This window comes from Leucoraja erinacea, chromosome 25 (genome assembly GCF_028641065.1).
Source record: "Leucoraja erinacea ecotype New England chromosome 25, Leri_hhj_1, whole genome shotgun sequence".
Classification (NCBI taxonomy): Eukaryota; Metazoa; Chordata; class Chondrichthyes; order Rajiformes; family Rajidae; genus Leucoraja; species Leucoraja erinaceus.
The window spans coordinates 31,928,914-31,946,648 of record NC_073401.1 but is presented as its reverse complement, the minus strand read 5'-3'; the positions used below and the strand labels follow the sequence as shown (position 1 = coordinate 31,946,648).

General features: G+C 53.4%; 1 protein-coding gene across 1 annotated transcript in view; it reads right to left on the bottom strand.

Annotated features, from left to right (window-relative positions):
- Window positions 1–472: 472 nt before the first annotated feature.
- mmp17a (matrix metallopeptidase 17a) overlaps window positions 473–17,735 on the bottom strand; it is a 29,723-nt gene continuing 12,460 nt past the window's right edge. The window contains exons 2-10 of the mRNA XM_055655506.1: window positions 15,798–15,930; window positions 14,350–14,479; window positions 12,215–12,498; window positions 10,822–10,998; window positions 9,010–9,112; window positions 7,355–7,437; window positions 4,030–4,182; window positions 2,707–2,964; window positions 473–1,518 (exon numbers count right to left, since the gene is read on the bottom strand). Coding sequence (XP_055511481.1) covers window positions 1,205–1,518; window positions 2,707–2,964; window positions 4,030–4,182; window positions 7,355–7,437; window positions 9,010–9,112; window positions 10,822–10,998; window positions 12,215–12,498; window positions 14,350–14,479; window positions 15,798–15,930 — 1,635 coding nt within the window. The 3' untranslated portion in view covers window positions 473–1,204. The remainder of the gene's footprint in view (window positions 1,519–2,706; window positions 2,965–4,029; window positions 4,183–7,354; window positions 7,438–9,009; window positions 9,113–10,821; window positions 10,999–12,214; window positions 12,499–14,349; window positions 14,480–15,797; window positions 15,931–17,735) is intronic.

Here is a 17,735-nt window from a genome sequence, read left to right as displayed (position 1 = left end):
GTGGCCTCCACAGCCGTCTGTGTGGCAAAGAATCCCACAGATTCACCACCCTCTGGCTAAAGAAATTCCTCCTCATCTCCTTCCTAAAGGAATGTCCTTTAATTCTGAGGCTGTGCCCTCTAGTCCTAGACTCTCCCACTAGTGGAAACATCCTCTCCACATCCACTCGATCCAAGCCACTTCAAACTAACTCATTCACCCTCGCCTCCTGCCTTGGTGAAGGTTCAAGATGCTAAACCAATGCCTCCACAGATGCTGCCCGACCTGCTGAATGAACAGGAAATGTCAGATCCCAGCTGAAAACTGATTTAAACAGAAATATATTCACTGCCTGACGTCCCCCTGTTAAATATACAGTTTTTCACCCAGATCAGCAATTAACAGCAGTGACCAGGAATAAATAAATTAACCGATTACATTATGTGGATCAATGCTAAGATTTCCGGGGGGGGAGGGGGGGGGGGGGGGGGGGGGGGGGGGGGGGGGGGGGGGGGAAACTGAGAGAACCAGAGGCCACGGGCACACAAAACAATCACCAAGAGTTCCAAACCTCTCCGCATCTGTCTGACCATGGGACTTCCCGGAGATATCTCCCTCTCCAGAGACCTTCCTCCCTCTGGAAGTATCTCTCCCTCTACAGATATTACCCCCTGCAAAGATACCCCACTCCCCTCCACCCCCCTCCCCTACACAGAAGACTCCCCACCTCTCTCCCAATGTTGGTATCTCTCCATCTAGAGGTATCTACCACTGGAGGTAGCTGTCCCAGCATCAGGACCGACACCAAACCCAGCCAGGGAACTAATGAACAAGTTTCCCGCTGGCCACTGAGTGAAAAACAATAATAATATATATATATATATATAAATAATCTGTGGCCAGGAGCTGAGAACATGTGTTGGTCGCCACCATGGGATCTTGGACTCTGTTCCAGCCTTGCCCGTAGGGATATGAAGCCCCAGTGTTTCTGTGGCGGGGCAGGCGAGAGGTCGGGCTGTCTTGCAGTGGGTAGTTGTGTTGGAGAGACAGTGTCGGGGATACAGTGCCACATGGAGCCAGTGTTGGCGTCTTCGCTCCTTCCTCTGATGCTCCCTGGACTTGTCGGCGAGACTGACCCACGGCGGGCGTGTGGGCTGGCGGGCGGTGAACTGTCACCGGGCCGGTGGAGCAGCCGCTGGTGTTGGCGTAACCCCGGCGTTGCCCGTTACACGGTGCCCAGGCAGAGGGGCAGGGCAAGGAGGAGAGGGAGGAACGCCTCGTGTCTCAGTGGGATGGCAGGTCGTGGGGTCACCGCCCCCGACCCACACGTGCAGTTCCTTCTCTCGCCGCCCGTCTCGTGCCCGGGTTGCGGGGCTGACCGCGGGCGCGACTCGGCCCGCTCCCCTATAGACGAGTCCGCTTGCATCCCACTGCACGACAGCCAGTCCCTGCCCACTGGCTGTGGTGACGATCGGTCAACCTCCATGTTGTTGCCCGACACCTTCCAGTACTGCTTGCCCTTGAAGAAGTACGTTGCTCCTGGAGGCACAAAGCAAATAACCACAGCATCATTCTACACACAATGACAATTAAATGTATCTTGTATCTTGTATCTTGTACACCTTTATCCCTCCACAATCTCCCAGCTTCCAGAGAAAACATTCCATGTTTATACAACCTCTCCTGATAGCTAATACCTCCTAACTGTACACAGAGTTCTGGAGTAACTCAGCGGGTGCAGCAGCATCTATGGAGCTAAGGAAATAGGTAACGTTTCGGGCCGAAACCCGGAAGGGTTTCAGCCCGAAACGTTGCCTATTTCCTTCGCACCATAGATGCTGCTGCACCATAACTCAGCGGGTCAGGCAGCATCGGGGTAGAACATGGCTAGGTGACGTTGCACAGAGTGCTAGAGTAACTCAGTGGGTCAGGCAGCATCTGTGGAGAACATGGATAGGTGACGTTTCACAGAGTGCTGGAGTAACTCAGTGGGTCAGGCAGCATCTGTGGAGAACATGGATAGGTGACGTTTCACAGAGTGCTGGAGTAACTCAGTGGGTCAGGCAGCATCTGTGGAGAACATGGATAGGTCACTCTGAAAAACGGTCCACACACACAAAAAAAAATCATCCCAACACGAAACGTCACCTATCCATGTTCTCCACAGATGCTGCCTGACCCACTGAGTTACTCCAGCACTCTGTGAAACGTCTATCATGTTCTCCCAGATGCATGACCTAACTGAGTTACTCCCACTCTGTGAAAACTCCAGAGCCTGACCCCCCCCAGCCTCTCATCTCCCATCTAAGCTGTTTACCTGAAGAGATATCCCCCCACCTCAGCACGGCAACAGTTTAGTTTAGAGATACGGCCCACGGAAACAGGCCCTTCGGCCCACCGAGTCGGCGCCAACAAGCGATCCACGCACATTATCACTATCCTACACACACTGGGGAAAATTTAGAATTAGACCGAGCCAATTAACCTACAAACCGGCACGTCTTTGGAGTGTGGGAGGAAACTGGAGCACCCAGAGAAAACCCACGCAGGTCACGGGGAGAACGTGCAAACTCCGTACAGACAGCACCCGTAGTCAGGATGGAACTGGGGTCTCTGGTGCTGTGAGGCAGCAGCTCTACCCGCTGCACCAGCGTGCCGCCCTCGTGCTTAACGACATATTTCCAATTGCAGAGCGACCAGGGTTGTCCACCAGTGCCACATACGTACCATCAGACCAACGCATGGCATCATCTACTCCACTGGGCAAACCCTTCCACAGTGTTGTTGGCTTTGGGTAAGCTGGGTCCATCTTCCTCCAATGGTCATCGTACCTCCAGTACTGATTGCCCTTGAACAGGTAGGTGGTGTCGTTGTGGGGCGAGACAAAGGCCACGTCTACGCTCTTCACCGTGAGGCCAAAGTCAGCGATGAATCGCGGGTAGCCCTCCTCTACATTGTTGTCTTTGAAAACCCAGTAGCGTTCTCCTGAGATAAAGAGTTAACAGCCAACAGTCAAGGGTTTACTGCAGAGATACAGCAACCAAACAGGCCCTTCGGCCCACCGAGTCCGTGCCGGCCAGCGATCCCCGCACACTAACACTATCCTACACACACTGGGGACAATCTACACTTACACGATTAACCTACAAACCTACACGTCTGTGGAGTGTCGGAGGAAACCGAAGATCCCGGGGTAAACCCACGCAGGTCACGGGGAGAACGTGCAAACTCCGTACAGACAGCACCCGTAGTCGGGATTGAACCCGGGTCTCTGGCGCTGTGAGGCAGCAGCTCTACCCGCTGCACCAGCGTGCCACACGAGTGTTTAATTGTCAAGTGGACCCCAATGAAACTTCATGTAATGAAACACAAGGTGGTGCAGCAGAGAATTGTGTTCAGTTCTGGGCACCATGTTATAGAAAAGATATTGTCAAACTGGAGAGGGTTCAGTGAAGATTCACAAGGATGTTGCCAGGACTAGAGGGTGTGAGCTATAGGGAGAGGTTGAGTAGGCTGGGTCTCTATTCCCTGGAGCGCAGGAGGATGAGGGGTTGATCTTATAGTGGGGTATAAAATAATGAGAGGAATAGATCGGGTAGATGCACAGAGTCTCTTGCCCAGAGTAGGGGAATCGAGGACCAGAGGACATGGGTTCAAGGTGAAGGGGAGAAGATTTAATAGGAATCTGAGGGGTAACTTTTTCCACACAGAGGGTGGTGGGTGTATGGAACGAGCTGCCAGAGGAGGTAGTTGATGCTGGGACTACCCCAATGTTTAAGAAACAGTTAGACGGGTACATGGCTAGGACAGGTTTGGGGGGATCTGGATGAAAGGCTGGGATCTGAGACAAAGAAAATAAACCCAGAGATGCTGCCCGTCCCGCTGAGTTACTCCAGCATTTTGTGTCTATCTTTGTAGCTGGGACATGTTGGGCGGTATGGGCAAGATGGACCAAAGGGCCTGTGTCCGCACTGTATCACTCTATGACTTCCTGAGTTGTGTAGTCCAAGCCCTGGTGGACGGGCGGTTGGCCGCAGGTGGAGCCGTTACCTTTGAAGAAGACTATTTTGTGGTCAGTGGTTCTCTCGTATGCCGAGTCCACGCCCCCCATGTTGGCCGGCAGTCCTCGCCAGAACCGCTGGATCTCTGCCGGCTGCAAGGACACCAGGTGCCGGTCTCGGGTCAGTCGCCAAAAGTACTTCCCTGTTGGCGCAAACACAACGCAACTTAGAACATTCACATCAACATATCAAACAGGCGAGATGCAGGAAAAATATTCCCCATGTTGAGGGAGTCCAGAACCAGGGGTCACAGTTTAAGAATAAGGGGTTGTCCATTCGGGACTGAGACTGAGATCTACATCAATGATTTGGATGAGAACATACAGGGCAAGATTAGCAAGTTTGCTGATGATACAAAAGTGAGTGGTATTGTCGATAGTGAAGATGGTCGTGAAAGATTGCAGCAGGATCTGGATCGATTGGCCAGTTGGGCGGAGGAATGGTTGATGGAATTTAATGCAGAGAAGGGCGAGGTGTTGCGTTTTGAGGAAGTCTAACATGGGCAGGACCTACACAGTGAATGGTCGACCTCTGAGGAGTGTTGTGGAGCAGAGGGATCTAGGAGTACAGGTGCATGGTTCCTTGAAGATCGAGTCGCAGGTGGACAAGGTGGTCAACAAGGCTTTTGGCACTTTGGCCTTCATCAGTCAGAGTATTGAGTAGAGAAGTTGGGAGGTCCTGTTGCAGTTGTATAAGGCGTTGGTGAGACTGGCATTTAGAGTTTTGTGTTCAGTTCTGGGCACCGTGTTACAGGAAAGATATTGTCAAGCTTGAAAGAGTTCACAGAACATTTACGAGGATGTTGCCAGGACTAGTGGGTGTGAGCTATAGGGAGAGGTTGACCAGGCTGGGTCTCTATTCCATGGAGCGGAGGAGGATGAGGGGAGATCTTTGTAAGAGGTACATAGAAACATGAGAAATTAGGTTGAGTAGAGGCACAGAGTCCTCTTTCCCGAGTAGGGGAAGCCTGGACCAGGTCGGGATTGAAATATGATCATGGCTGATCATCCAACTCAGCTCTACCCGTACCTGCCTTCTGGCATACCCTCTGATCCCCTTAGCAGTTCAAGGGCCCCATCTAAGTGGAGCTGTTAAATATAGCCAATGAACTGGCCTCAACTTGGAAGGAACTGTGGCAGAGAGTTCCACCGAGATAAACCACTCTCTGTGGAGTAAAAAAAGTTCTTCTCATCTGTGTTGTACAAGGATTTTCCGTTTTATCCTTAAGCTGTAACTCCCTTGGCTGGCATCTCCCTAACATCGGATAACAATCGTTTCCTGCAGTAACTAGCCTGTCAGGCAGCACTATGGAGCTAAGAAATAGGTAACGTTTCGAAAAGATCCCCTTTCAAACGTTCCTATTTCCATAGAGATATAACAATTACAGCACGGAAACAGTCTATCCACCCTCTTCCTTCCGAAGACAGTCCTGACATCCCAGGACCTCAGTCTGGACCAAACCGTCGGCGCACTCCCAGTTCTATGCAGCGGCCCCTGCAGCCTGTCTCTGTCTTGGAGACCAAAACTGTACGCAATACTCCAGATGTGTTTTTTCACCAGTTTTAAATGTGTACAACTGCAGTAGAACGGGGGGGAGCTCCTATACCGTTTAAAATCCTCTTGCCTGTCCGGGAACATACCTTTTCCCGTCGGGTCTTCTTTCGTTGCCTGCTGCACCTGCAGCGGCCTCCCTCAACGACCGGGGCACCATGACACCCAGGTCTCGCTGCATCTCCGTGGGGCTGGCCCCAATCGGCCAGCGGTTTAGATAATAGTCTGCTTTCAACGTTTTTGCCACCAAAATGGAGGCTCCACAACGCAGCCACAGGTCTGGTAAAATCTTATATATCGGGATCTTAGCGGTATAAAAATCATGAGAGGAAGAGACCGGGTCCCGGAGCTCCCGCACGCGTCTCTTGCCGGAGTCATGGGGTTGAATCGAGGAGCGAGGTCGGGACATCGCCCGGGCACGGCTTCGTGGCGCTGTGAGGCATTCCAGCCTCTACCCAACTTTGTGTGTCTAGACACAAACGGGTCCTGCATTCCTGCGCACCCCCTGTGATGGTGGAGCTTATTCGCACCACTCTAGTGGGAGACATGGAGAACCTTGGAAGGAACTGCAGATGGATGGATGGTTGCCTATTGTGTGTATAACTAGGAAAACTTTGTTTTACAGCACGGAAACAGGCCATCGTTCGAGCCTCACTAGGGCTCAAATGACACATAATCTTGTAGTTGTATATACCTGCGCTAGACCATAACCCTCCATTCCCTTCCCATCCATATAACTATCCAATTTATTTTTAAATGATAAAAACGAACCTGCCTCCACCACCTTCACTGGAAGCTCATTCCACACAGCTACCACTCTCTGAGTAAAGAAGTTCCCCCTCATGTTACCCCTAAACTTCAAGTCCATATTTCCAGAAGGGTTTCGGCCCGAAACGTTGCCTATTTCCTTCGCTCCATAGATGCTGCTGCACCATAACTCAGCGGGTCAGGCAGCATCTGTGGAGAACATGGATAGGTGACGTTTCACAGAGTGCTGGAGTAACTCAGCGGGTCAGGCAGCATCTGTGGAGAACATGGATAGGTGACGTTTCACAGAGTGCTGGAGTAACTCAGCAGGTGCAGCAGCATCTATGGAGCTAAGGAAATAGGTAACGTTTCAGGCCGAAACCCTTCCGGGTTTCGGCCCGAAACGTTGCCTATTTCCAGAAGGGTTTCGGCCCGAAACGTTGCCTATTTCCTTCGCTCCATAGATGCTGCTGCACCATAACTCAGTGGGTCAGGCAGCATCTGTGGAGAACGTGGATAGGTGACGTTTCACAGAGTGCTGGAGTAACTCAGCGGGTCAGGCAGCATCTGTGGAGAACATGGATAGGTGACGTTTCGGGTCGAGACCACTCTTCATACCGCTGGGGTGTAAGCTGCACAAGTGATATATGAGGGGCTGTTCCTCCAATGTGCGCTGGTCCTCACTCTGACAGTGGGGGGGGGGGCCCAGGACAGAGCGGTCAGTGTGGGAGGGGAGGGGGAGTTGAAGCAACCGGGAGATGCAGCGGGTCCTGGCGGTCCCAGCGCAAACGGTCACCGAGTGTCCGCCAGGCGTCCTGGCCGTTTGGACGAAAGATCGGAGACGCACGCGTGTTGGCGCACACATGCGTGTGGAAGGGCAGTGCAGCCGGACCTGTGTGTGGGGGAAGGTGGCCTCGAACAGGTCACACGCGTGTGGGGGAAGGTGGCCTCGAACAGGCCACACGCGTGTGCGGGAAGGCAGTCTCTGTACACGCGTGTGGGATTACCGTGCGTACCTTTGAAGAAGAACGCCTCGCCACGGATCTGAGCCACGGCATCAAAGTCGGTGTTACATCTGTCCGGGAGACCCCCCCTCACCCTGCAGGAGAAACAGTTCATGTGTTCACACACGTGCCCCAGTCTGTACCCCACTCTGTACCCCACTCTGTACCCCACTCTGTACCCCACTGTACCCCCACTCTGTACCCCACTGTACCCCCACTCTGTGCCCCCACTCTGTACCCCCACTCTGTACCCCACTCTGTACCCCACTCTGTACCCCACTCTGTACCCCACTCTGTACCCCACTGTACCCCACTCTGTACCCCCACTCTGTACCCCCACTCTGTACCCCCACTCTGTACCCCCACTCTGTACCCACTCTGTACCCCACTGTACCCCCACTCTGTACCCCCACTCTGTACCCCACTGTACCCCCACTCTGTACCCCCCTCTGTACCCCACCCCCCACTCTGTACCCCACTCTGTACCCCACTCTGTACCCCCACTCTGTACCCCCACTCTGTACCCCCACTCTGTACCCCACTCTGTACCCCCACTCTGTACCCCCCACTCTGTACCCCCACTCTGTACCCCCACTCTGTACCCCCACTCTGTACCCCCACTCTGTACCCCACTCTGTACCCCACTCTGTACCCCACTCTGTACCCCACTGTACCCCCACTCTGTACCCCCACTCTGTACCCCACTCTGTACCCCACTCTGTACCCCCACTCTGTACCCCCCACTCTGTACCCCACTCTGTACCCCCACTCTGTACCCCCACTCTGTACCCCACTCTGTACCCCACTCTGTACCCCCACTCTGTACCCCACTCTGTACCCCCACTCTGTACCCCACTCTGTACCCCACTCTGTACCCCCACTCTGTACCCCACTCTGTACCCCACTCTGTACCCCACTCTGTACCCCCACTCTGTACCCCCACCTCTGTACCCCCTCTGTACCCTCTGTACCCCCACTCTGTACCCCAGTGTGTACCCCACTCTGTACCCCCACTCTGTACCCCACTCTGTACCCCACTCTGTACCCCCACTGCCTGTACCCCACTCTGTACCCCACTGTGTACCCCACTGTACCCCACTCTGTACCCCCAGTCTGTGTACCCCCACTGTACCCCCCTCTGTACCCCCACTCTGTACCCCACTCTGTACCCCACTCTGTACCCCACTCTGTACCCCACTGTACCCCCACTCTGTACCCCAGTGTGTACCCCACTGTACCCCCACTCTGTACCCCCACTCTGTACCCCACTCTGTACCCCACTCTGTACCCCAGTGTGTACCCCACTCTGTGCCCCACCCGGGTCAGAAGGTCACACGTGATAGTAGAATTAGGCCATTCGGCCCACATAGTCTACTCTGCCATTCAATCATGGCTGATCTATCTCTCCCTCCCAACCCCATTCTCCTGCCTTCTCCCCATAACCCCCGACACCCGCACTAATCAAGAATCTATCTATCTCTGCCTTAAAAATATCCACTGACTTGTGGCCTCCACAGCCGTCTGTGGCAAAGAATTCCACAGATTCACCACCCTCTGGCTAAAGAAATTCCTCCTCATCTCCTTCCTAAAGGAACGTCCTGTAATGTCCGTGTGACCTGACCATGGTTGTACAGAGCTGCACTGTGGGGGGGGGGGGCCACACTCACGGGGCGGTAGGCCGTGGTCCTGGCGAGGCAGCGGGTAGTACAGGGTGGTCCGAGGAGCTCTCTGTCTGCGGCTGGCTGGTGGGGAACAGCAGCTCCCTGACCCCTGTGTGTGGAGAGAGAAACACAGCTGTGAAAACACGCACACGTATGTACACAGCATGCACATATATGTACGGCAGCACATACACGCATACACATGCACACACGCTCATACAGACACATGTTCACACACATGCACACACACACTCACGCACACACACTTGCACATACACTCACGCGCACACGCACACAGTCACATACACACACACGCACATGCACACACACAGACACGCACACACACATGCACACGCACGCACACACACACGCAGACACACACGCACACACACGCACACACACGCACACACACACGCACATGCACACACACACACTCGCACACACACACACACCCACCCACACCCGCACACACACACACACACGCACGCACGCACACACGCACACACGCACGCACACACACACACACGCACACACACACACGCACGCACGCACACACGCACACACACGCACACACTAATCCCATTACACATTGCTGCCTGTCCTACCCTGGCAAGCAGATGATAAAGAGTGCTCTAAATCTAACATTGTAATATCCTGGGTAGTCAGGGTAATATATTGCTATTAGACACATGTGAATGTAGGCGCTGGTGACCTGCAGTGTTGCTGCAAGTCAAACACATCCCTGCAGACAGATTGATTATTATAAAACCCTCGCAGTGACTGATCAGCAGACGCAGCGCATACGTCCTCGGGCTAAAGACTTGGCCAAAGACCAAGCCGACAACACAAGAATCTCAGAGTCACCGTGAATGAACAAAACATCGGTTTAAGGTGACGAAGAAAATGTTTCCGGCTATGTGCGACTGTGTGCGACTGTGTGCGTGCTGGCCACGGAATTAGATCTACAAACTCACATCACGACCGGCCCCACACTCCAACATCTCTCCTCCAAAGACAGGAACGTCTCTGACTTCAACTACGATCTTCTTAAGCTCCTCGCAGTCCCTTACCCTGTATCTGTACACTGTGGACGGCTCGATTGTGATCATGTGTTGTCTTCCCGCTGACTGGTTAGCACGCAACAGAAGCTTTTCACTGTACCTCGGTACACGGGGCAATAGTCTCTTAAATGCCCCTATTTCATTTTAACTTATTTTCCATGCTGATCAAAACACCACGATCGTATCTGCCTCCACCCCCACCCCTGGCAGCGCGTTCCAGGCACCCACCACCCTGTGTGTGAGAAAACCCTGCCCCACACATCTCCTTGAAACTTTGCCCCTCTCACCATAAAGCTGCGCCCTCTAGTCTTTGACACTCCCACCCTGGGGAAATAGTTTCCCACTGACTAAGATGTGCGGGTTTGTAGGTTAATTGGCTTCTGTAAATTGTCCCTAGTGTGTAGGAGAGAGCTAGTGGAGAGTGTGATCGATGGTCGGCAAGGGCTCGATGGGCCGAAGGGCCTGTTGCTGTAGGAGTAGATGTGTCAGAGTGTGGGACCATTGTGATGTGCGTTTGTAGTTCTGCTTCTGTGGCCAGCACGCAACATAATCGCCAGGGTTGGGGCCCCGTCTCTGGGGAGATGGAACTGGTCGAGACCCTTCTTCACACTGAGAGTCGGGGGAGAGGGAATGTAGAGATAGGGAAGGGCGAGGTGTGAAAAGTAGACTGGAACTGAAGCTGCGTCCCGTCCCGTCCCGTCCCGGCCCGTCCCGTGCGTTGTACGTGTGGAGCGGTGGGGAGGTTACGTGTACGTACCGTACATTTGCCAGACGCTCAGCTGGTCGTGACGGGGCAGTCGATACTGCAGGGGGTCTCCCACTGGGCCCTGGTAGTAGGGTCTCATTATAGACACATTGGATGAAGAGTGTGGAAGTCCAATGGCGTGGCCAAACTCATGGACCCCCACCGCAAACAGGTCCATCACCTGAATATCTGTAAAGGAAGATCCACACTGTAGTCACAGACCATGGTTTAAACCCACAACCCTCATGTCACAACTGTCTGGGATGGCAGGACTGTCTTATGAAGAAAGACTAGATAGACTCGGCTTGTACTCGCTAGAATTTAGAAGATTGAGGGGGGATCTTATAGAAACTTACAAAATTCTTAAGGGGTTGGACAGGCTAGATGCAGGAAGATTGTTCCCGATGTAATTCTCTGCCTCAGAGGGCGGTGGAGGCCGGTTCTCTGGATGCTTTCAAGAGAGAGCTAGATAGGGCTCTTGAAGATAGTGGAGTCAGGGGATATGGGGAGAAGGCAGGAACGGGGTACTGACTGTGGATGATCAGCCATGATCATATTGAATGGCGGTGCTGGCTCGAAGGGCCGAATGGCCTCCTCCTGCACCTATTGTCTATATTCTCAGTTTTTAATGAAAGGTTTTATCTGCCTATAACGTTATTTTATTATCTTGCGAGCAACATCCTTCCAAGGAGAGAGATGCGGTTTGTGCAGAACTCCACTGAAGTTCAGCTGAAGGTTTCGGAACAAAGACATCAATCTGTTTCTGACATCGATGTGTTGCAGGAAATTACAAACGGCTAAAGGTTCAACGTGAAGAACTGCGTGAATAATGGATCCAAAACCAGTTCTTCGTTCTAACTCAGCACTGAGGTGAGGAGAACCTCTCTCTAGGGAGTTAGTGTGAGTGGTTCCTGGGCTTGGTGTTGGCACGGTGGCGCAGCGGGTAGAGCTGCTGCCTCACAGCGCCAGAGACCCCCATTACATCCTGACCACGGGTGCTGTCTGTACGGAGTTTGCACGTTCTCCCCGTGACCTGCGTGGGTTTTCTCCGGGCGCTCCGGTTTCACTCCCACACTCCAATCTCGTGCAGGTTTGTAGGTTAATTGGCTTCTGTAAATTGCTCCCCTAGTGTGTGTGTGTGTGTGTGTGTGTGTGTGGAGTGGATGAGAAAATGGGATAGCATGTGTGAACGGGTGATTGTTGATCGGTGGGCCGAAGGGCCTGTTCCTGCACTGTAACTCGAAACTTTAAAACCTGCTGAGTTCCTCCAGCACTTTATATTTTCTGCTCTAGATTCTGGCATCTGCAGTTAGTTCCTGGTGTCTCCCACCCCCCGCTGGACATTGAGTGCCTCCCTCGCCCTCTGACCCCTGACCCGGTCGTACCCGTGACCTTGACCCCTCACCTGCGGACCTGAATGACCAGGCCTCATCGTCATCAAAGTGCACCTTCCCCGCGGCTGGGCCGTCTCCGGGGAAGAAGGCGTGAGCTACAGCGCCCCCGGGCCCGTCGAAGGGGTACGCGTCCTGGTGCTGGGCCGTGGAGAAGTCGATCAGGATGTCCGCGTTGTCCCCGGCAACCTCGTGGAAGTTGAGCGGTGCCACGTCGCTCCACACCTTCAGCCCGTAGTACATGAGGGCCCGGATAGTGTCGTGCCCAAGGTGGGGGTCCCGCGGGAACGTACGCACCCTGCACAGAGAGCACAGCACAGGTATGGCACAGGTACACCACAGGTACATCACAGGTACACCACAGGTACATCCCAGGTACATCCCAGGTACACCACAGCACAGGTACACCACAGGTACATCACAGGTACATCACAGGTACATCACAGGTACACCACAGGTACATCACAGGTACATCACAGGTACATCACAGGTACATCATAGGTATACCACAGGTACAGTACACAACATGTACATCAGTCCCACCTGCCAGCGTTTGGTCCATATCCCTCCAAACCTGTCCTATCCATGTACCTGTCTAACTGTTTCTGAAACATTGGGATAGTCCCAGCCTCAACTACCTCCTCCAGCAGCTCTGTCCATACACCCATACTGTGTGAAAAAGTTGCCCCTCAGATCTTCTCCCTTCACCTTGAACCTTGTCCTCTGGTCCTCGATTCCCCTACTCTGGGCAAGAGACTCTGTGCATCTACCCGATCTATTCCTCTCATGATTTTATACACCCGTTTGAAGATGTTCCGTGGCCCAGATTGAAGGAGGATTTCTGCAGCGTGACTGTGAGTTCTAGGCAACGCAGCTTATTAGTTCCAGAGACAGATGGGGGAACGATATGGAATATGATTCACTTTGGCAAAGGGAAGAGGGAAGTAGAACATAGTTTAATTGGACAGAGGAGAGCAGTGCGCTGTACACATGGTGCTGTTTATCCTTGACCATGAATCACAGCTTGCAGGTGCTGCAGATAATTAGTGATACAAATGCAACGTTTGCCTTTACCGCAAGGCAAAACGGAACTTCGTTTGAGCCTCACTGAAGCTGAAATCACAATAAATATTTATTGTATTGTATTGTTTTGTACTGTAAGCTGAGACCAGGGCTCAAGGTACACATGACAATAATAATAATAACAATAAAACATTTTATTTATCGGCGCCTTTCAAGAGTCTCAAGGACACCTTACAAAAATTTAGCAAGTAGAGGAAAAACATGTAGGGAATGAAATAAATAATAGAGACATGACTAGTACACAAAGTAAAGACAGAATTCAATACAAAACACAATATGAGGCAATTCAAGCACAGATGAAAAGGGAGGGGGATGTGGGGCTAAGGATAGGCAGAGGTGAAGAGATGGGTCTTGAGGCGGGACTGGAAGATGGTGAGGGACACGGAATTGTGGATCAGTTGGGGGAGGGAGTTCCAGAGCCTGGGAGCTGCCCTGGAGAAGGCTCTGTCCCCCAAAACTGCGGAGGTTGGACTTGTGGATGGAGAGGAGACCGGCTGATGTGGATCTGAGGGACCATGAGGGTTGGTAGGGGGAGAGGAGGTCAGTGAGATATGGGGGGGCCAGATGGTGGAGGGCTTTGTAGGTGAGGACCAGGATTTTGTAGGTGATCCGGTGGGAGATGGGAAGCCAGTGAAGTTGTTTGAGGACTGGAGTGATGTGATGCCAGGATTTGGTGTGGGTGATGAGTCGGGCGGCTGCGTTCTGGACCAGTTGGAGTCGGGTGATGTAGGTGGAGCTGATGCCAAGGAGAAGTGAGTTGCAATAGTCCAGTCGGGAGGAGATGAAGGCATGGATGAGTCTTTCAGCAGCGGGAGGTGTGAGAGAGGGTCTGAGTTTGGCGATGTTGCGGAGATGAAAGAAGAGGTTTTAATGACATGGCGGATGTGAGGCTCAAGGGAGAGGGTGGAATCAAAGATCACGCACACACAGACACCCACACACACACACACACACAGGCACACACACACACACCCACACACACACACACACACACACACACACACACACACACACACACACACACACTCACACACACACCCACACACACACAGGGCTGGACATTTACCTCCATGACAGGTTCCTCTTGTTCCACTTAGTGCCGGGATGGACCTCTCTCTTGCGGCTGCCCGTGTCAGAGTCGGCCACGTCGGGCAGAGAGCAGCGCGGGGTCTTCATCAATGATAGCGTTGCCTCATCTAGAACTCAAACAGGTCAGCAGCTTCACTCCAATGTCAACGGGTGCAGGGGTGGGGACAGGTCAATAGTGGCTGGGTCCCTCACACAGGGTCACCTTCTGTGTCCCCCCACCCCCACCCCCACCCCCCCCCTCCCCCCCCCCCCCACCCCCCCTCACCCCCACCCCACCCCCACCCCCACCCCACACTCACCCCCTCACCCCCACCCCACCCCCACACCCCACCCCCCCCCACCCACCCCCCACCCCTAACACCCCACACCCCACCCCCACCCTCACCCTCACCCAACCACACACCCCCCACCCACCCCCACCCCCCCCTCACCCCACCCCCACCCCCCCCCCCCCCCCCACCCACACCCCCCCCCCCCCCCCCACCCACCCCCACCCCCCCCCCCCCACCCTCACCCCCCCCCTCACCCCCCCACCCCCACCCCCTCACCCTCACCCTCACCCTCACCCCCACCCTCGCCCCCACCCCCACCCCCACCCACAGCCTAACCCCTCACCCCCACCCTCACCCCCACCCCCCCCCCCACACTCACCCTCACCCTCACTCCCACCCTCACCCTCACCCCCACCAACACACCCTCACCCCCCCCCCACACGCCCCCCACAACATGGATAGGTGCCGTTTCGGGTCAAGACCCTTCTTCAATCTGAAGAAGCTTTTTGTGTCTATCTGCGGAGATCAGTTTAACTTGGTATGTTCAGCATGGGCCTTGTGGGCTGAAGGGCCTGTTGCCGTACAGTTCAACTCTCTTGCTGTAGAATGACAACGGATATTTGACCTGTGAGTGTACACAAGTGAATGTGATGTTGGGATCTTTGTAAAATAGTTTGCTCATAACATTTGTCCCTGTGTATGAAAAATAATCTCTAGTCAGTTCCACGGGCAGTCTGCAGCTTCCAGTCACTCCCTCTCCATAGTTGCTGCCTGACCAGCGAATTAGTGAAAGGCCTGGATAGAGTGGATGTGGAGAGGATGGGAGAGTCTAGGACTAGAGGGCACAGCCTCAGAATTAAAGGACGTTCCTTTAGGAAGGAGATGAGGAGGAATTTCTTTGGTCAGAGGGTGGTGAATCTGTGGAATTCTTTGCCGCAGACGGCTGTGGAGGCCACAAGTCAGTGGATATTTTTAAGGCAGAGATAGATAGATTGTTGATTAGTGCGGGTGTCAGGGGTTACGGGGAGAAGGCAGGAGAATGGGGTTAGGAGGGAGAGATAGATCAGCCATGATTGAATGGCGGGAGTAGACTTGATGGGCTGAATCAATCAATGACCCCCAGTGGGAGTTTGTGTTCCAGGCCCCTCCCTACCTATCAGGCCGTTGATCTCGAGTCCTGCAAATCTCTGCATGGCTTTGATGGCCTCAGTTAAAGCCTCTTGCACCTGGAGCTGGCCGCTGGCGGCATCGGGGGGCGGCAGGTAGCCAAACCTGGTCAGCCAGTCCTGTGGGAAGAAACCAGGACGTTATTGTGGGTGGGGTGGGGGTGTGGGTGTAGATGTGGGTGTCGGTGTGTGTGTGTGGGGGTGTAGATGTGTGCGGTGTGTGTTACAGGACGTTATTGTAACACGGCAGGGACTGGCCGCCCCAGACACGACAAGCCCCCCCACAGTAACACGTCCACACACACACACATCTACACCCACCCCCACCCAGACCCCACCCCCACCCACATCTACACCCCCACAGACACACCTAGACCCACCCACACTCACCCCCACACAGACACCCACACACACACACCGACACACACACCGACACACACATCTACACCCAGACACACACACACACCTACACACACCCACCCACACCCAGACCCCCACCCACACCGACACACACATCTACACATCTACACCCACCCAGACCCCCCACCCACATCTTTACCCCCACACCACACACACACACCTACACCCACCCACCCACACAGACCCCCACCCACATCTACACCACCACCCACACCCTCACCACATCCTCACCCCCACCCCACCCAGACCCCCACCCACATCTACACCCATGTCCACACCCACACCCCCACTGGCCACAAACTCTTTGAATCACTTCCCTCTGGAAGGCGACTCCGGACTGTCAAAGCTGCCACAGCCAGACATAAACAGCTTTGTTCCACGAGTAGTAGCTCTACTCAATAACCAAATATCTGTAGCCTCCGTTTGCTCTGGTATTTTATTTAATTCACATGTTTAATCGATAATGTTTTATTATTAATGTTTTATGTTTTATGAGTCATTCCTAACTGCCACTATGTCATGTTGTCACTTGCGGGTGGAGCACCAAGGCAAATTCCTTGTATGTGAATACTTGGCCAATAAACTTATTCATTCACTCATCTATGTATCTATCGTTGGAGAAGCTCTCCTCCTCTCTCCGATGAGAGTTCTGCCCTTTCCCTAACCAGTCTGATGAAGGGTCTCGACCCGAAACGTCACCCATTCCTTCTCTCCACAGATGCTGCCTGTCCCGCTGAGTTATTCCATCTACCTTCGAGTTAAACCAGCATCTGTAGTTGTTTCCTACACAGGTTGGAGGTCTATCTGCGGCAAGGTAGTCGGGTTGGTGAGAGAGAGAGAGGAATGGGTGCTGAGGTAGGTCGACACATCTCCAGCTCCAGACAGCTCACTTGCACAAATGCTGCGGATAAAATTCACCAGGGGAAAGGTCTGCTCGTTACAATATTATTCTGCTGAAATTAATTCAATCATTACCCCTTTTAAATCATTCAGCTAAAGGGATTTTGAGGCCAGATATGAAAGTGATTTATTTCCAGGTTCAGTTATTAAATTATTGATCTCCTTAAGAGCACAACGGCAGACGGGGGGGGGAGAGCCAGACAGCCGGGCGACGGACAGGGACACTGGGGCGAGCGAGAGGCTGGCCGCTACTCAGACTGTCGACAGATCGCAGTGAGTGTCTACTATTCCTGCCCACAGGCTCCGGTCACCCTAAAACCACAACGTATTACACAGTGAAACGTAGAAACATCGACAATAGGTGCAGGAGTAGTAGGCCATTCGGCCCTTCGAGCCTGCACCGCCATTCAATATGATCATCCACAATCAGTACCCCGTTCCTGCTTTCTCCCCGTATCCCTTGATTCCGTTAGCCCTAACAGCTAAATCTAACTTTCTATTGAAAACATCCAGTGAATCGGCCTCCACTGCCTTCTGTGGCAGAGAATTCCACAACTGGATGAAAAGATCTTTCCTCGTCTCAGTCTTAAATGGCCGATCCCTTA